This window comes from Protomyctophum parallelum (assembly GCF_964188405.1).
Source record: "Protomyctophum parallelum genome assembly, chromosome: 12".
Lineage (NCBI taxonomy): Eukaryota > Metazoa > Chordata > Actinopteri > Myctophiformes > Myctophidae > Protomyctophum > Protomyctophum parallelum.
Genome location: NC_139712.1, coordinates 33,461,842 through 33,481,220, shown reverse-complemented (window position 1 = coordinate 33,481,220; position 19,379 = coordinate 33,461,842). Strand labels below are relative to the sequence as shown.

The 19,379-nt window shown below is 44.7% G+C and overlaps 1 protein-coding gene across 2 annotated transcripts in view; it reads left to right on the top strand.

Moving 5' to 3' along the window:
- The window catches only part of LOC310868330 (WD repeat-containing protein 37-like), a 32,138-nt gene extending 13,666 nt beyond the window's left edge, over nucleotides 1-18,472 (top strand). Inside the window, exons 5-16 of one of the 2 annotated variants that reach the window (XM_083778721.1) lie at nucleotides 69-133; nucleotides 430-504; nucleotides 2,248-2,386; nucleotides 5,409-5,480; nucleotides 6,236-6,280; nucleotides 6,495-6,571; nucleotides 7,975-8,212; nucleotides 8,452-8,593; nucleotides 14,267-14,401; nucleotides 15,245-15,359; nucleotides 15,525-17,372; nucleotides 17,403-18,472. In XM_083778721.1, coding sequence (XP_083634847.1) covers nucleotides 69-133; nucleotides 430-504; nucleotides 2,248-2,386; nucleotides 5,409-5,480; nucleotides 6,236-6,280; nucleotides 6,495-6,571; nucleotides 7,975-8,212; nucleotides 8,452-8,593; nucleotides 14,267-14,401; nucleotides 15,245-15,359; nucleotides 15,525-15,656 — 1,235 coding nt within the window. In that variant the 3' untranslated portion in view covers nucleotides 15,657-17,372; nucleotides 17,403-18,472. The remainder of the gene's footprint in view (nucleotides 1-68; nucleotides 134-429; nucleotides 505-2,247; nucleotides 2,387-5,408; nucleotides 5,481-6,235; nucleotides 6,281-6,494; nucleotides 6,572-7,974; nucleotides 8,213-8,451; nucleotides 8,594-14,266; nucleotides 14,402-15,244; nucleotides 15,360-15,524; nucleotides 17,373-17,402) is intronic. The other variant, XM_083778722.1, reaches the window with a different exon arrangement.
- The last annotated feature ends 907 nt before the right edge of the window (nucleotides 18,473-19,379 follow it).

Sequence of the window (19,379 nt, the reverse complement as noted above, 5' to 3'; positions counted from 1 at the left end):
AACCACACAAGTAAAACATTATGTGACACTGGTGAATTCCCCTCATTCTTCTTTGTCTCAACACACAGCTAGCCACAGCACCAGTCAACTCTCTCAGAAGCTAAAGACGACATACAAGGCTTCTACCAGCAAGGTAACTGGCATTCGCTGTAAAAGCACATGGAGCTAACCAGATTAGCTGTCTATGTAAATATTTGAGCTGTTTTGGATTCAGGGCCGGTGGTAATGATTAGTAGCCATCAAAAGCCCCTTTGTTACTCAGTCAAAGGAGGGACCAGGGAAGGCTAGCTAAACAGTTCAGGCAGTTGATTTATGAAAGTAAAAACTGAACAAAAAACCCCACACATTTTGATGATTTTCAACACTGACCATATTATGCTACAATGCATAAAAAAATGACCTCTTCCTCTCAATCTCTCGCCGACATAGTGTTTGTGCGCTTTCCAAGTAGGTGGACCTTGCAACTTCAATGTGGCCACATTGATGTTGGGTGGAGATTCATGGGTAACTGAACGGAGCTCCGTCTGTCACTAAGCATGATGGGAGATGATGGCAACGGGATGAATTCTTGATCGAAGTCTGACCTTGACTCCTTGTCTCCTCTTAGGCAGAACGACTATGTTCCTATTGTCTAGAAAGATGATATTTCTTCTCACCACTCCTAAAAGAAAAAGTCACACTTGCTAGCGGAGCAATCTGACTGGCTTAGTGTTCAGTTGAAGTTAAGGAGTATTTCTTTATTTAACCAGAATATCTGTCACCAGCGTTCAGGGTTTTCCCTAAAGTTCTCAATTTCATACAATCAAAATTACTATAAAGAAATACCACACTGAATTCAATATACAGTCATTAAGGATGCTGTTGCTCTTATTTTTGAGATTTATTAGCACTATGACAAGGCATTCAATATCACAGTAAGAGTTTTTAGTTCAGGCTTTAGAAGTGTCCCCAGGGCCCAGGGGGATTGAACATTCGTCATGACCAAAATAAAAGACAATGTTCTCTTAAAAGTATAAATATTGTCCTTTCCTTTCCTCATCAGCCAAAAAAGGGAAAGGAAAGGAATCAATTGTGGAAGTTAGGAACGAGGATACAAGGGTTCAAGAGAGGACTTCACGGATTAACCTGTTGAAACTATAGCTAATAATGTACAGCTAACTGTTACTCATTTGGTTGAGATACATGACCTCAAACTAATTAAGGGACGTGGCACTAATGCAAACGATTTGCACTAACTTTAAGTTCCCTGATTACCGTGTGGGTTTGCCTGTTCCTGGCCTTCACCTTAACCGGAATGGGCTGTCTTTGCAGAGAGCTTGTAGATCTGCTATTTAAAAAAATACATTTGTGTTTTTTGTTGTGGGGGGGATATCGTTTGGGGATAAAGTTTGCGCGCTTCTATCTGTTACTTCTCTGACACAGCGCAGTTCAAATTCAGCTAGTCAATAGTGGGACACCGCTGAGAGCCACATACACGGCTGCAGTTGGTTTTTAATTAAGGGCGCGTTCTGAATGCAATGCAAACTAATAGGCAAGTGCGCTCTGGTGCGTATATATGCAAAGGGAAATAATGACTTCTGTCCGTGACAATAATCAATGCTACAGTTTGAATTCTGTACACACGCACACATAGATAAAAAAATATGATATGGGGAAAACTATTGATTTTCGACTTCTCATAATGTAGGGCCTACAGTGTAGTAGGATACCTCACGAAGACACTGAGAACCTAGATGCTTTGCAGCTGCGTCAAATAACCGTAGCATACTGTTTTGTTCAGCATGCCATTCAGCAGCATGGACAGTATAGAACAACAGTGTGTTTTCATTCATGTCATTCTTTTTTGTGATGCAACCACTCCTATAGACAGCTATGTCTGTCCAAGCACGGAAATAGCGTTATAGCGTTTGTTCACCACCAAGTGTCACTGTTGCACAGCCTAACACACAGACACAGACACACACAGCCAGGGAGGAGGGCTTGTACAGTACAGTACAGTACAGTACATTGGGATTCCATTTCGCTCTGTCTCCCGGCATAAATAATCCAGTAGCCTACAGTAGTTAAGTCAGAGTTTATGTATAATTACTGTACATCAATTCATCCTAGGTCTCATTGTAGCACAGATGGGTTTTGTTCTCTGGTACAGGTGTGTATATATAGGCAGAATCCCACCTCTCTCGTGTTCTCCTTCTGCTGCTCTAGTTTCTAATCATTCCTTTTCTCTTTCTTCTTCTTTCTCTCCAGATTGTGTCTAGTTTCAAAGCCAACGCGGGTTCCAGGGCTGTGTGTCAGCTGGTGAAAGAGTATGTGGGCCATAGGGATGGCATCTGGGACCTCAGCGTGACCCGGACACAGCCCGTGGTCCTCGGAACCGCCTCCGCAGGTATCAGTGGCTTAACCCATTCTGACCTGAGATCAGATTCTAAAAATGTCTTCTACATCCTGACAGTTTTCATTCTGACCTGAGATCAGATTCTAAAAATGTCTTCTATGTCAGTCGCTTTTCGGTTTAAAAAAAATAGCAGACCTACAAGCTTGTAGCGCGCCACTCGGTGGCGCGCTATGAGATTGTAGATCTGCTATTTTTCAATAGTTAAAGCATGACATAATGCTAACACCAAAATGGGTTCCCGCCCAAAATGGGTCAATTAGGCTTTATCTGCCATGGGTTCTTAGAATGAAAGGGGCCCTGTACACGCAGGAAATCGGTTATTTGTTTGGGTAATTTGGACCATTTGGAACGGTTCTGGCACAGTTCTATAGTTACTTTGGCCAAATATTTACAATATAATATAATAATAAATAATATTTACAATACAAGCTCATTCATCAGCAGCATCACATGTGCTGCAGTGCAGAATGTGAAGGAACTTTCATATCAGCAATTACTCACCCACTGCTGAAATGGAGGATGTAACATGCTTTTGTTGGTTACAGAACCCACCAACCCTATGCCTCTGGCAGGTACACCAACACACCTGACTTTTTAGACCTAGTGATTCATGTAGTTAAATTAACCTTTTGTAAATAATTGAATATAGTACACACCATTTGGGGCTAAATCATTTTTTTTCTATTTTTCTCCAAATGTTTTTTTTAATTATGTTCCATTTTTAATCTATGAAGCACATTGGGTTGCACTTGCTGTATGAAATGTGCTATATAAATAAAGTTTTGATTGATTGAAAACGAAAACTAAACTTAACCTTATTTTAGACAAATGTTCACACATTTTCTGAAATCACATATTGACTATTCTTGCTATTTGTAAACAAAATATCAAATTGAGCTTTAGTGGTTTACCTAAAAAATACATCGCATGGATGCACCTGGGACCTATCCTCAGTAATGTATCCTGAGGTCAATGGGGTTTCGGGTCTTCCAACATCATACCCCTCACTCAGGCGACCCAGCCGGGGTAATCAAGTCCCGACTTACGTCCCAGTAGCTACCCTCAATCAGTCCCACTAGGGCAAAACCAGGGCCACACAATCCGTTGGAACTACTCCAGAACTACTCTGCCAGGGCTGGGAGGTACACTTCTGGTGCATGGAAGGACTAGGCTCTGTGGGTTGTCTCCTGTCCGGGCCCCTCCTACGTCTCACCAGGTCCACTCCTGCTCTCACCAGGCTCAGGACCTGTGCGTTGCACCAGAGTCCCAGCACCAGACACTTCATTCAGGAGTGGTGGGCAATGGTTCCGCAGGGAAATGGTGCTGCGGCTCTGCTTGCATGGCCCTCCTAAAGGCCTCACCGAGGGCTGTTGGGCTTCCTCTTCACGGAGGACACAGGCTGGGGCGCTAACCAATACTGATCACGCGGGTGCCGTCTACATTCCGGCTGTCACCCGTCTCTCCGGTGGTCACCAGACTATACCTGGTTGTTACATAGTATATTCCTATGAGTCACTATAAATAGAAGAACTATAACTAAAAAATACATCGCATGGATGCACCTGGGATGTTTAATATAATAAGTGTACATTTGTCACGAGTTGATTTTTACACGTGATTTTTGTCCTTGGGTCTCGGCTCTGTGCCGATTTATTTTAGAAGTGTTGTCAAGATCAAATATGAGGCCCCCATATATATCTATCACATATTCTGTTGATACAGCCGTATTGATACAAATAGTTTGGACTGTTCTATATCGAGCACAGCCATTACTCTCGACAATTACGCAGTAACAACACCTCTCCTAATCCTGTCGTCCCTTCACAATAAAGTGTCTCCCCTTTACCTGCCAATGCCGCACATTTTACCCAGGTTATTAACAGGAAATAGGTGTAACTTAACATCATGGGAGAGTGCAAGGCAGCGAGTGAGAGAGAGAGCGAGGGTAGCGGGGAGTTGACTGATGCCTGACAGTCAGTTGGAGCTTGGAGGCCCCCCTGAGGGTGGAGGCCCGTGAAACTGGTGAAAAATAGCTAAGGCCTCCTATGTGTATGAAGCCCACCACACACCGGCTGCGTCCCCCGCACGTCGCCGCGCAGCGGACACAGCCGCCTCCATTATTTTCAATGAACCTATCGCACACCGGCTGCGTCCGACGCGCGCTGGCGCGCGGTCACGCCTCGCCTGCCGCGCCGATGCACCGCTGTTCTATTTTCCAGGCGTTGCCGCGCGGCCTCCACCCGGCTATCCGTGGGCGTGGAATATAGTCAACAAAACTCCCCAGCCGCGTGGTAGCGCGCCGCGTCCTGTTGGTGTTGCCGTGCGGCTATGGCGCGCGGCAATACTGTGCCGCGGCGGTACGCGCGGCGGTCGCAGACGGTGTGTGTCGGGCTTAAGTTAGCTGGCTAATGAGTAATCCTGCTTGGTGGTGCAATGCCCCACCTGGACTCTAGGATCTGGAATGCAGGTGTCTGACTGATTGACATTGTACAATGTACATACACAGTGACGTAGACTCCGTGGGGGTGGTGGGGCTCGAGCCCCCATGAGGAATTGCATTTACTTTGTATGTAATCGCGCCGCTCTAACCATCCAAGTCTGAACACTGTGACACGTTCTAGGAAAATCTTTAGTAGCATGTGCTTAAATTCATATTTAGAATTTTTTTCAGATGTAAAAAAATCTCTGAGATGATGGAATGGTGATGGATGATGATGGTCATGGAAGGGGAACCTTCTGAAAGCTTCATGGGCAAAGATAATCAACTTCAAAATAAAATAAAAACGGTCAAAATGACCTCTCAGACATGCTACTGTTAACATATTCAATGTGGTTATTAGTCATAGCTCTAACTAAAGATTTATTTCTTCCTATGGTAGCTTTGCAGTAGTTCTTCTAGTGTGAATTAAAGTGTAGCTAGTGTAGCTTGTAAAGCTATTCTTTCAAGCTAGCTTTTCACCAACACTGGTGGATCATCATCATTGTAACACTCTCATTCTTTCTATTCTCTTAGATCACTCGGCTCTGCTCTGGAGCATAGAGACGGGAAAATGTCTGCTAAGATACGCTGGCCATGCAGGATCAGGTAATGTTTCTTCCGGCAGTAAGTGAATGGTTCAGTGTGAATTTGATTTGGTGACAACCAGGAGCAAGGCAGCCACTTGGCCTTTGGTGTTGTACCTTTTATTGAGTGAACGTAGGCCAAATGTCGGGTCATCAAACGGCCATCAAACAAACAAAACAAGGATTTTAGCTCCACAAAATAAATAACAAATTCAATGCATTTATTTTCTTATACATGGTACCAGTAAGACGCCTCAGGTCATGTGCACGCATCTGCATGGGTGACAGCAGACTGCTGTGCGAGCACTGGCGCTTTGGCATGGGGGGGTTAAATTAAATTAAAATTTATTTTATTTGTCAAATCACAACAAGTTGTCTCAAGACACTTTACATATAAAGCAGAAAACCAACAAAGATTAATTATGTACTGGCCATATATGGAGCATGTCTTGAGTGTACATGGTTTGATGAGGTCAGATCAACATATGGAATGTCAGAACAGGTCAGCTCCATATATGGAGATCTAAGGGTGGCAGTGGGGGAAGTGTCTTGACAGGGTTTGATGAGGGCCCAGGTAGGGCCAGGCCTTAATTTCCGGGCTCGTTGAGAACTGAGAAATGGACAGGAATCAGTCAAAAGGGAGACATCGAAGAGGAAGGAAGGATGAATAGATGCAAATAAGCTGCCCGTTTCACAAAATAAATATTATTTTCACCGTACCGATATAATAAACATGTTCTATTTAGAAGCAACATTTGTGTGCTTTCTCATCTACAGTCAACTCCATCAAGTTTCACCCCACAGAACAGATGGCCCTCACAGGTATGTAGGCATGGCTTATTTGTATATTTGTGTATACGCATAGGTACATAATGGTATGTACGGTATGCGTAATTATTTGTGTGTGTGTGTGTGTGTGTGTGTGTGTGTGTGTGTGTGTGTGTGTGTGTGTGTGTGTGTGTGTGTGTGTGTGTGTGTGTGTGTGTGTGTGTGTGTGTGTGTGTGTGTGTGTGTGTGTGTGTGTGTGTGTGCGCAGCCTCGGGGGACCAGACGGCACACATCTGGCGCTACCAGGTGCAGCTGCCCACGCCCCAGCCCACGCCAGACGTCACTGTGAGTACCACTCCCTCCTGTTCTCCCCTCACACCACCCCTCCTCCAGCCAGTACCACTCCTTCCTGTTCTCCCCTCACACCACCCCTCCTCCAGCCAGTACCACTCCCTCCTGTTCTCCCCTCACACCACCCCCTCCTCCAGCCAGTACCACTCCTTCCTGTTCTCCCCTCACACCACCCCTCCTCCAGCCAGTACCACTCCCTCCTGTTCTCCCCTCACACCACCCCCTCCTCCAGCCAGTACCACTCCTTCCTGTTCTCCCCTCACACCACCCCTCCTCCAGCCAGTACCACTCCCTCCTGTTCTCCCCTCACACCACCCCTCCTCCAGCCAGTACCACTCCTTCCTGTTCTCCCCTCACACCACCCCCTCCTCCAGCCAGTACCACTCCCTCCTGTTCTCCCCTCACACCACCCCTCCTCCAGCCAGTACCACTCCCTCCTGTTCTCCCCTCACACCACCCCTCCTCCAGCCAGTACCACTCCCTCCTGTTCTCCCCTCACACCACCCCTCCTCCAGCCAGTACCACTCCCTCCTGTTCTCCCCTCACACCACCCCCTCCTCCAGCCAGTACCACTCCCTCCTGTTCTCCCCTCACACCACCCCTCCTCCAGCCAGTACTACCACTCCCTCCTGTTCTCCCCTCACACCACCCCCTCCTCCAGCCAGTACCACTCCCTCCTGTTCTCCCCTCACACCACCCCCTCCTCCAGCCAGTACCACTCCCTCCTGTTCTCCCCTCACACCACCCCCTCCTCCAGCCAGTACCACTCCCTCCTGTTCTCCCCTCACACCACCCCCTCCTGTTCTACCCTCACACCACCCCCTCATCCAGCCAGCCAGTCAGTCATTCCATCAGCTAGTCAGTGAATCATTAAGTTGGTCATCTAGCCAGCCAGTCAGTCAATAATTCAGCTGGAAGTAGGGCAGGCAGGCAGGCAGCCAGTCAGTCAGACAGTCAGGTTGTCATTCAACTCATTGAATAGCTTAGTGAGACAAAACAGTTTCCATTACCCAGTACAGTGTTCTCTGCTCTTGATCCTGGCTTCATCTTTCATTTCACTTAAACAATTGGTGCCTTTTTTCTTCCCTCATGTTCCTGTGTTTTATCATTCATGCATGCAAATGCAGGTCTTAGTAAAACAGACTTGAGTTGCAACCTCTCTCTCCCTCTCTTTCTCTCTCTTTCTCTCTCTCTCTTTCTCTCTCGCTCTCTTTCTCTCTCTCTGTATTTCTGAATCAAGCAGAATTGTCTTACAAAAGTGGTTCTCAAAGTGGAGACCCCCAGGGGTCCTTGAGGCTGTTCCAGTGGGTCCCCAGCTAAATAACTGATGGCTAGTAGTACCGTAACCAAATCGACCCTCAGACCCTTAACAGCATCCCTCCCTCTTCTCCGTGCAGGCTCCCTGTGACGACGACCAGGACTCGTCGGACAGAGAGGAGGGGGAGGTGGACGGGGGGGAGGGGCCCTGCGAGGTGCCCACCATCCGCGTGGCCACCGCCACGCTGCGGAGCCACCAGGGCGTGGTGATCGCGGGTGACTGGCTGGTGGGAGGGAGGCAAGTGGTGACCGCTTCCTGGGACCGAGCCGCCAACCTGTACGAGGTGGAGACCTGTGAGCTGGTCCACACACTCACTGGTGAGGGACGCTGCCTTCCACATGAGGGCTGGACAATAGACATGTGCAGAACTAGGGCTGTCACGATTACACATTTTAAGTTGACGATTAATTGTAACACAAAGTGCGTGCGTGTGCGCGTGCGTGTGCGTGTGCGCGTGCGTGTGCGTGTGCGTGTGTGTGTGTGTGTGTGTGTGTGTGTGTGTGTGTGTGTGTGTGTGTGTGTGTGTGTGTGTGTGTGTGTGTGTGTGTGTGTGTAGGACATGACCAGGAGTTGACCCACTGCTGTACACATGCCAGCCAGCGTCTGGTGGTGACCTCATCCAGAGACACCACCTTCAGACTGTGGGACTTCAGAGACCCCTCCATCCACTCTGTCAACGTCTTCCAGGGACACACAGAGTGAGTCTGATATATATGAACACACACACACACACAACCCACTATCATTGTGAGTTGTCAGAAGAAAATCCATAAATTAAGAAAGATAGCAAGGTAGCAAAACTATCTACATCCACCTAAAACGTTTAGGAACTACTACTGTAAAGGCTTAATTGTAACATTGTGAAATACATTTTCATTGAGAAGCTGTGTGGTGTAATACTTGTTTCATATTCCACATGGTGGCACTGTAATACCATGGCTGTCCCATTCTGTTTCCATCCCTCTGTCAATATTGTTGGCTACAACTCTCTATTGTTATCTATCTGTTATTAACTATCTACTATTGATCTTCTTGGCGATTATTCTATTGTATATATCAACCATTCCATAACCAAAATTGTAAAAAATCTCTGCGTGGCCGCGTGTAGACTTTTGATGATTTTAGCTTTTAAAACTTTTTGACAAAAATGACATGCCCAAATAGGGATGGATTATGAATTAGATATTTTATTAAATGATTGATTGTTATTAAAATGTGTTATAATTTATTTAAATTGATTAAGTATTGCACATAGGTAACATCATGCAAAGATAGGTTATTAGTGGTATTTATGTCCAGAATGCCATAAAATGTCATGTTCATAGCGTATTAACCCATTTTGGGTGGGAACCCCTTTTGGTGTTTTAATACGTTATGCTTTAGCTATTGAAAAATAGCAGATCTACAAGCTCGTAGCGCGCCACCGAGTGGCGCGCCACCGAGTGGCACGCTACGAGCTTGTAGGTCTGCTATTTTTTTTAAATCGAAGAACGACTGACATAGCTGGCTTTTTCAGAATACTATCAGGATGTAGAAGACATTTTTAGAATCTGATCTCAGGTCAAAATGGGTTAAAACATTAATCCGAGCCGCACTAATTATGATGCTGCTCTGGGGGGAGCGATGGTCCGTCCGTTCCCTAGGCCTACACACTATAGATCCGGACTACATCACTTCCTTCTCTGCTCATTTTGCGGATTGCTCTGGCACCAGCGTCACGATCTCGTCTAGAGGGCTGGGCAGTAATGTGTTAACAGTCTTGCCCCTGCCTATATTGTGGGACGTTTTGGACCATTCTTCCACCCCTTGGTCATTCGGGTCTCAGTCAGTTCAGTTGTATTTGAGGACTCCCCGGTCTACCACAGTAAGGACGGGCCACCGTGCCTCCGCTGTGTTGCCACCAAAGTTGTGGAACAAACTCCCCTTGAGCATCAAGTCTGCCCCCACCTTATGAGACTTTTAAAAGCATGCTAAGTAAAGACCCATCTTTTCACTCTGGAGGACTCCTAAGTTCACCCCTTGGGCTGCGCCAGACATTGATGGGTTTGTCACCTGGTGTGTTAAACATTTCCTAATTATGGACCAAACTGTGGACTGTTTGTGTAGAAAGCTACGGTAAAGAAAGTACCTTCGGACTTGGGACAGTCATAGACTAAATTGAACTTCAAGAAGCATCCATTTGTCACATTAATAAAACCAAGATGACCCTCTTATATCAGACTAACCTGTGCGTGCGTGCGTGCGTCCAGTCTCATAAAAATGGGTCCACAACCCACAAATGGGTTCCCGACCCGTGTCTGGGAAACGCTGCTCTAGCCCATGTTTCCCCTGTGAACCTGTAGCCGATGCTGACTCCAGCACATGCATGAGCCACAGCATGTTGATGATATTCATAATAATCTGCGGTACAGTATATAAGACCGTGGAATAGAGATGGAAAGGATGTATGTAGCATGAAGGATTTAATAGAGACCTGGAGCAGAGCAGAGAGAGAGAGCCGTCTCTCTCAGCCACTGTCTTGACTTCACCGGCAATTACAGCTAACGCTCCCCGACAGTGTGGTGTGCCACTCAAAAGTGCAGAATATTTCTGCCTCCACTCCCTTTGCCATAATTGCCGAGTAATGACAACGGCAAGCGAGCTAACAAGCAGCAGAGACCAAACAAGCTGTGGCAGCGAACTCGCCTTACAAACAGGATGCCATGTTCATTCTTTCAGTCTCTCCCCCTCTCTCTCTCTATGTTGGGACTTAGCACTAGTGAATGTCACCACAGCACTTTGAAACCTATTTGCTGTTCTGTGCCCAAATAGTTTTCATTATTATTAGCCGACATTATTTAGCCGATGCTAATGTGTATCTACAGCAACCTGCTGTCGGAGAATAGACCTAATTTCCCAGATCATAAACCATTTTAGGTAAACGGGACTGTGAAACCTTCTCTGGATCAGGGCCCACTTGAAAATCTCAAAAGCATTCCCAGCCCACCCATCATCGGATATTTAATGATCAATCAATCGATTGGGTTCAGGCTTGGATCAGTGGAAAAAGGGTGTACCCTATTGTAAACAAGTGTAATGCTTTATGGTGTCGTCCACAGTTAACAGTTTTTGTATTTATATAGTTGTGCTTGAAATGTACTGTAATTCTCCAAACTGTTAATAAATACTTCAATCAATCAATCACAATCTCATGGTTTTAAAGATATATAGTTTATTGATTTAGTCTTTGCCTGCTGAACCCGAGGTAGCCCGAGTTAATAGTTATGTTTTATTGGGCGATTTTGATAACTTATGAGACATAAGAGGTTTTCCGTGGCTACTTTGTGACATGACCGAAAAAAAACAAGTCTCACTTGCTTCTGAGGGCCGCTGGGTAATCTCTCTCCAGTGGAATGCTATGGAGAATTGCGTCGCGCAACGAGCAGCTGTTCTTCCTTGTTGTCACTGGCAATTATTGACATTCGAGCACAGTGTTTTAAGGCACCCGTTCATGCAATGGAGCATCATTTAACACATTTATGCATTTAACGCATTTATGCGTTAAATGTGTTAAATGGACACTTCACCCTTTTTGCAAAAAAAAATATGTTAATGACGTTTAGAAGCTTTAGAACACTTTCCTGGGGGGCTTTATGTATGTAATATGTGGTTTTAGATATTTTAGATTGTAGCAGTGAGCCTGTTGTCTCTGATGTCATGGACACTGGGCTCACTTCCTTCCTGGACTACATGTTGTCTCAGTAAGACAGCTCTCCCCCTATCCGCAAGGAGGAGCAGTGCACCAAAGAATTATGGGAATTTTAGTCCAGGAAGGTAGTGAGACCAGTGTCCATGACATCAGAGACAACAGGCTCACTGCTACAATCTAAAATAACTAAAACCACATATTACACACATAAATACCCCCAGGAAAGTGATCTAAAGCTTCTAAACGTCATTAACATATATTTTTTTGCAAAAAGAGTGAAGTGTCCCTTTAATATACTATCGTAAAAATCGTAGTCTTTTGCCAATGATTTTTGGAGGCCCACTTGCAGTTGGTCACAGATGTCACGCGGCGTGTCACCTGTGACTCGTGCTGGCCCTGTGGACCAAGCTCAGCCATCCGTCGGCCTGATCAGCAAGCCCCATTACAGCACACTCTCCCCTAGCCTTGGCCTCTCTAATACGTCCCATAATTACACCTTAATACCATGTCAATTTGAATTAAGGGGGGTTAGCCCAGGCGAGCGAGCGAGCGCGTGCGTGCGTGTGTGCGTGCGTGCGTGCGTGCGTGCGTGTGTGTGTGTGCGTGCCCATTTGTAGAGAGGGTCCCCCTGCTAATCTTAATCAAGATGAGCCAACGTGAAGGAAATCTCCTCCACCAAATCCACGAAAGATCCGTAATCTAGGTTTTGAGTGAGTGTTCTTTGTAGGGGATGGGGGGGGGGGGGGGGGAGTCACAGGGGCGAGTGACATAATAGATTGGAAATATTAAAGGGCTATTAAATGAACGGCTAGGTCTGACCTAAGTGCTACCAGGCGGAGAGCCGCATCATGGCTGGCTGGCCTGCTGAAGGAGAGTGGAGATGCTGAGGAGAGCAGTTCCTCTCTCTCTCTCTCTCTCTCTCTCTCTCGCTCAAGGCAGGTGACATTCAGCTCCCCAGTCGACCCCTTTAATCATAAATAAACCAAATGCCTTATTATTCTATCCACAAGCTCATTAAGACAGAAATGGCGTAATGTGGTAAAACACTATTTAGCTAAAACTGTATAGCATGCTGTTTTATATGTCATGGTATGAGGCCCCTACTGTAAGGTGAAAAAAAAAACTAGATGTAGCTAAACGTTGCTCTTAAGGGTCACTTCTAAAGTGCTCACCCTGACACTGAACTAGATCGGGAGTCGAACCCGCGGCACGCTGCCAGGCCGGCTCAGCAGCCTAGCTGCCCAGACGGTTGAGCTTACTGTCCGGGCCATAGCTGCGTGGTTTTGAGATGATCCTGACAAAGGAAATAGAGCATGCACCTCCACTCTAGCCCAGGTGCTAGACAAAAGGCAGTACAATAGAAAAAATAGAGTCTGCAACACTGGTATGAAAAACTCAGCTCCACTGGTTTATTTGATTCAACGTTTCGATCCCTTAGGATCTTCTTCAGGAATTTGAGATGATCCTGACCTGTACAATCACAACAGAGGGAGCTTGTAGATTATCTGTGTTATGTATTTTTTAAATAAGAATTGGGCGAAGCATTCTTACGGCTTTGTCCAACATAGTATGCTACATATAACACATTCTGTCAAGGTTTTAAAGAGAAAACAACATAGCATGAGTCATATTTTTTATATATATATAATTTAGTTTTTATATCAATGTTATGTTGTCATTAAAATCTTACTGTTTTGACAATGATGCATGGGCCCACTAGCAGTACCCTTGCAGTCCGTGTGCGTGCGTGCGTGCGTGCGTGCGTGCGTGCGTGCGTGGCCAGCTGGCATAATACCTCATACCTCTCTTTCTCTCTCTCTCGTATGTCCAAAATCGTTGCTTTTCAGGAAATGGGAAAAATAACGAAGATATAATGGACCCATGCAGTTATTATTTAGTCACAATCTCTTTCAAAAATGGCAAAAAATAGCACATTGGCTATTTTCCCCTACTTTTGCGCCACACTCTTGTAAGATACACATTTTCTGCCTTTTTTGGATTGATTGATTTTTTTTTATTTTTTTTTATCAAATGTTTTTTATTTTAGACAAATCACAATAGAACATGTTAACATCATGAATGAAATAAAGAAAACAAAACACATAAAAATAACACATAACAGCAAAAGAAAGGAACACAGAAACAAACAACAAACAAACAATCCCACCCACCCCTCCCCCCGGGACCAAATATGTCACAAATTGTCAGGACTCCTACCTTGAATATTATTATTGAATTGTATTAACACATTAGTTAACCGTACATGCAGTGCAGTCAAAAGGTACGCTAAAAGGATACCAGAAAAATCCTCAGGGGGCCTGTGGTCCAGTACGATGGATCAGTACGACGTACAATGCAACACAAATACATAGTGGTAAAAGCTCCCGTAGCAGGAAAAGCTGTATTTCCAGAAAATGGAGGGGCGGGGGCGGGGCAAAGAGGATGCTTCCACCAAGGTGTTCCTAGGGTGTTCTTCTAAGCCCAATTGTATGTTTTGGCCAGCCAGTCTTTTAGCTTAGTGTTGAGTTTGGGTAGGGAGTCAAGGTCTTTAATGGCTTTTGGTATTAAGGCATTCCACATTTTGGTGGTGGTTGCCTGATCGCAACGCTATACTGTACTTACTTACACGTCTCTCCTAAACGTGGGACCAACGTGTAATAATAACACTGCCTGTCCTCCCCAGCACCGTGACGTCGGCGGTGTTCACAGTGGGCGACAACGTGGTTTCTGGGAGCGACGACCGCACCGTCAAGGTGTGGGACCTGAAGAATATGCGCTCGCCCATAACGACAATCCGCACCGACTCAGCCGTCAACAGGTGGGGAGAAAGACCATTGGACGAGAACCAGGTTCTCTGCTGCTCCAATCACAATGATGAGCTGTCATAGCCTGGTTAATAAACCAGACCGAATCAGCCGTTGGCAAAAATTAATTGCCTGCCGGCGGATTACGGTCTGGAGAGGCTCAATTGTACGCCCATTTCCTACACCAGAGAAATGGGGCGGCCAATCGGGACACGGTATGCAATATGGGCGGGCTTTGGTACAGTGACTTTCAATGCTTGAGACCTTTGACTGACAGTAGCTCTGACCAATTGCGTCAAAGAGAAAATGTTTCAACCTGCTCCCCTGGAAATGAAATCCAAGCTGAGCCTCCCCAGACTAATATCCCACGGTCCGTGCGATATTAGTCTGGTTTATTAACCAGGCTAGAGCTGTCACTCTATGCCCCCTAACAATTATCTCATGTGAACCATTTTTCCTTTTATCATTTAAGATTGTTCAATTCAATGCAATTCAGGCAATTAGCAGAGGCTCTTATGTAGAGCGACTTACAATAAGCAAGTTACATAACATAACAGAGTGCAGTGCCTCAGTAATCTAGGATACCAGGTAAACAATCTGTTTCAATAGCATGCTATCCAAACTACTAGCAGGGCAGAAGAGAAGAAGATGATTGGACAAGAACCAGGTTCTCTGCTCCAATCACAACAATGATGAGCTGTATGCAGACTATACTGTAGACTATTGTCGTTTCCCTATTTTGTGCATGTTGTTATAGACTTCTAGAGATCAGTGCTTCTCAACCTATGGGCCACAATATCATGTTTGCTGAATGGAAAGTATCGCACTTATGACACAATGTGTGTCTGATCCTATAGGATAAGTGTCTCCGCTAACCAGCGGATCATTGCTCTGCCACATGACAACCGGCAAGTGCGACTGTTTGACATGAGTGGAGTACGACTGGCAAGACTTCCTCGCAGCAACAGAATGGTAAGGGGCGATACAAAGTGTGTGTGTGTGTGTGCGCCTTTGTCTGAGCATACGCCTTATTTTGTATTGTTTGTAAATGAATACGGTATTAATGTTTAATTTAAAGATGGCAGATGTGTAAGAGGTGAGTCCTAAACCCCATTGTGTGTGTGCGTGAACATGTAGGGCCATCGGCGTATGGTTTGCTGCTCGGCTTGGAATGAGGAGAATCAGTCGTGTAACCTGTTCACCTGTGGCTTCGACCGGCAGGCCATCGGCTGGAACATCAACATAATGGCCCTGCTGCAGGAGAAATAATGCCCATGTCACGCACACACACGCGTGCGTGCACACACACACACACACAATGGCAAGTGAACAAATACCGCCGAATAACGTTCCGCTATTTACAAAAAAACAAAGTGTGTTTCCATACAGACTTGTAAGGCTTCATACAACTTCCGAGGACTGCAGAGTCTCGAGGAATGTGTGTAAATAATTGGCCATCATCAACAGGGTCATTTGTGAAATGTAAATACAGTAATGTCACTGTCATCTAGGCAAACACGCACACTTCCTAAAACCTCAAAAGGCAAATACTTGGGGCATTTCAAAAGAGACTACTCTAATAAAATTAAGTTTCGACTTCCTCTGGGATTTGACTCTAAGGAAGACTCGAAATGTCAGTCATCCCTGCAAATTAATAGAGAGCTCTATTGTATTTGGTAGTCGCTTTTGAAGTGTCCAAGTATTTGAGCCAGTTGAGCACCGAGCCCTTACACCCACAACATGGCCGAAGCGAGTTGGACCTCTCTTTGTGACTTCCTAAAACATAGCAGTGATTTTATTCACAGAACACCTGTAGCTGAATGAACAAAACTAAACCAGAACTACGCATTTGAATCTGCAAGCTGCAAGATGTGAAGATCTTTCAAAACCTTACAAATACCATTCATTATGCTGTATCAATGCCCTAGTAGGTGGATCAAGAGATAACTTCTGTAACCCTTTAAAGTGTATTTAACAACTTTGACCACATGGACCCTTAGCATCCCTATTCTGGCCTGGGTATGTCATGGTGGGTAAACATTCGAAAAAAACTAAAACTGATTAACATTTTGTTCTATTTGATGTACAATGAAGTATATACTGTAGGGGTCTCTGTGGTGTAGGTGTGCATGACGCCGCATTGATCAAGTGTTTGTTGACCTGTTCTGCCTATTTTGCTTGTGAAATAGCTGTGTTTTCTTTTCTTTTTTTTAACCAAAGGTTAGACATCTATTCTACTGTATGTAAGAAAATACTATCAGTTTCACTCCAGAGTCACTGGAGGCCAACTGCTGTTATTCTCAACCTGTGGGGTGGGTACCACTGGTGGGCCGTGAGGGTATTGCAAGTGCGCCCCCAAGTAATTTGCAAAACATATTTTCAGAGTTGTGATACATGGGAACTTAAAAGTATACTGCATTAGTTCCATTGATCTATGCCAGAGCACTGATTGATCATCAAAATGTGTGTGTTCTGAAAATGCAAGCGGACAATGCATGTGGTCCACCCATCTGTCCACTTAATTAACATGGCAGGGTTAAGTGGTCAGATGTATGGGCCGCAAACGCTTTTGAGACTTCCAAGTGGGCCCTGATCCAGAAAAGGTTGAGGATCACTGTCATTTGGTTATTGCTGAATGGTTGGGGAATCTGAAGCCTCTCACTCTCTGCACAAGAAACTTAACAGTGAGTACAACTGTATTGACACAAGAACGGAACACACACAGAGATCCAGAGAGAGTGAGACTGAAAGCCTACACTTTACATATTGTGCAACTCAACTGTACATTATCTTACAGTGTCAAGAGCATTATATAGCAATAATGAGAGCTCTACCTCATTGTTGTTTTTCACAGATGCATAAATGTTGATCTGTAAATTTTTACTTGTTCTGTTCAGAGCTGATGTCTTACCTGCTGTTTTATGTTACTGTATTTTTTTATTTTATTTTTTACATTGTGGTAAGGTAAAACCATGCTTAGTCAGTGTGGTTGAAATGCAAACAAGACTAATTCAGTCCTTTGCCAACACCAGACCTGGCCTGTACACTTGCTTTCAAGTATAGCTTCAAGTGAATTGCGATACATAATGGTGTTATAGTTTTGTATGTGCTTAAAGAAAGCTGCATTTAAGTGTTTTATAAGTGTTTACACTTGGACGATGCAAGATGTATTGCACCTTGATCGTTCATTTCCTCTGATGAAAAGTGCTCTTTACGCAAGTACAGCAGAAGTAACATCAACAGCCCACAAGTACACATTGGGTTCATTCTGGTATACAGGATGAGCCCATTTGTTGTCTCGACACAAGGGCATGGGGATGGTAACCTTGTCTAGAACTGGGCTCGTCTGTACACTATAGTTAACTTTTATTCTTCACAGTTGTGCAATATCTCACTGATGGAAGTCATGCTGTATAGTCTTTGATTGTCTGATGTTTTAATAACGTATTTCAGTGCTGTAGATGGGAAGGAAAGGCCTTTTGTCAGTGCTGTGGATGGGAAGGAAAGGCCTTTTGTGACTTGGGGCCTCTGTTATGTAGCTGTATAGCACAGTGTACAAACTGTAGACACTTATTGTAGTTGTAGGTAATTGCTTATTTTTCTGTCGTTTCAGCCAAGGTTCGATTTGACGGAGTAGCATGAAGTTCATAAATTGAATAATCTTATTTAAATGCCTTACCGTGTGCATTAGCCCTGCTGGCTCCTCCCAACCCGAGCATCAGTGCACTTTCCCAACTGCATGTTAAGTAACTGTTCCACTATACAGTGCATAGGATTTCTATTGCGACTTCATTCAGGGAACTCAATGTCACACCTACTGATATCGATGTCATCTTTTTAATCTTCAGTTAGAAAGGCTGATTCACGCCGCCCCCCCACATATGAATTGTACCCTGGTGGAAATATGATTTTGGATAGAGTTTGAATTATGACATGCGAGATTGGAAAACAACTTTTGCGATGAGGAGGCTTGGCCCTTTTGTAGCAAAACGTATTCACCTCAAACTTCATTATTTGATCTCCTTTGCATAGTTATTGGGTATGTCTTTATTCTGTCTACAAATTCAATAAAATGTGTGACTTCCTTTTCCATTCATGTCTCACCTTAACACAACACTTTCATTGTGTGTTATTAAATATGAGATGAATATCAGTCGGGATGTCTACATCAATAGAAAAAGGTGTGTTTTGAAGAAAAGGCCAGGGCCTATATGGTGAGTAGCGTTATGATCCTAGTCATGCAGGGGGGAAAAAAAATTGTGCGAACTACGATTTAAGAGTTATAGGCCAAAATATGAAGACGTCCGGCTTAGTGCAGACAATAAACCAAGTATCCGACTATCCGTATACTGTAAGTGTGTGCTTTGTAAATATACACACACTGCCAAAACCTCAAGCAATCTAAGAAGCACATGCGCAGTACTTTTTCTTACCTTTTGACTTTCTGGAAGCAGAGAGAACGGTCAGCGTTGACGCAACATAGGCCTATAGGCTGCGTCCATTTGAGCAATTTTAAGTTTTCTTCAAAACATACTTTGAAGCTTGTACTACTGCTCCCATTCCAATTGACTGACTGCCTTCCAAAGTTTGCAGGTTTTTAGTTAGATCTGTGTTCGATCTATTTTATGTTGACCTGATGTAGATCCACCTGATTGGAATTCCAAACGAGTCGCCCATTTACCAATTCGCCCCTGGCGTACAGCCGGCGGAATTGCTCAGCCTGGTATTCCTAAAGTAACCTAAGTAAATTATGTTTAAACGGTTACACCTTATTCCTAACCTTAACCTCAGGAAAACTATGCCTGACCATATTCCTTGACTTGACCCCATTTCTAACCTTATTCTCAGTAAAACAAAATAAAGAATACAAGAACCGCCGCACCGAGACGTCGCCATGAGGTCAGCGGAAGAAAGTGAGGGCGAAATGGATTATGGGTGACGGTACCCGATACCATTATGAGTGGTGGAAACTAACTAAGTACTAGTACAATG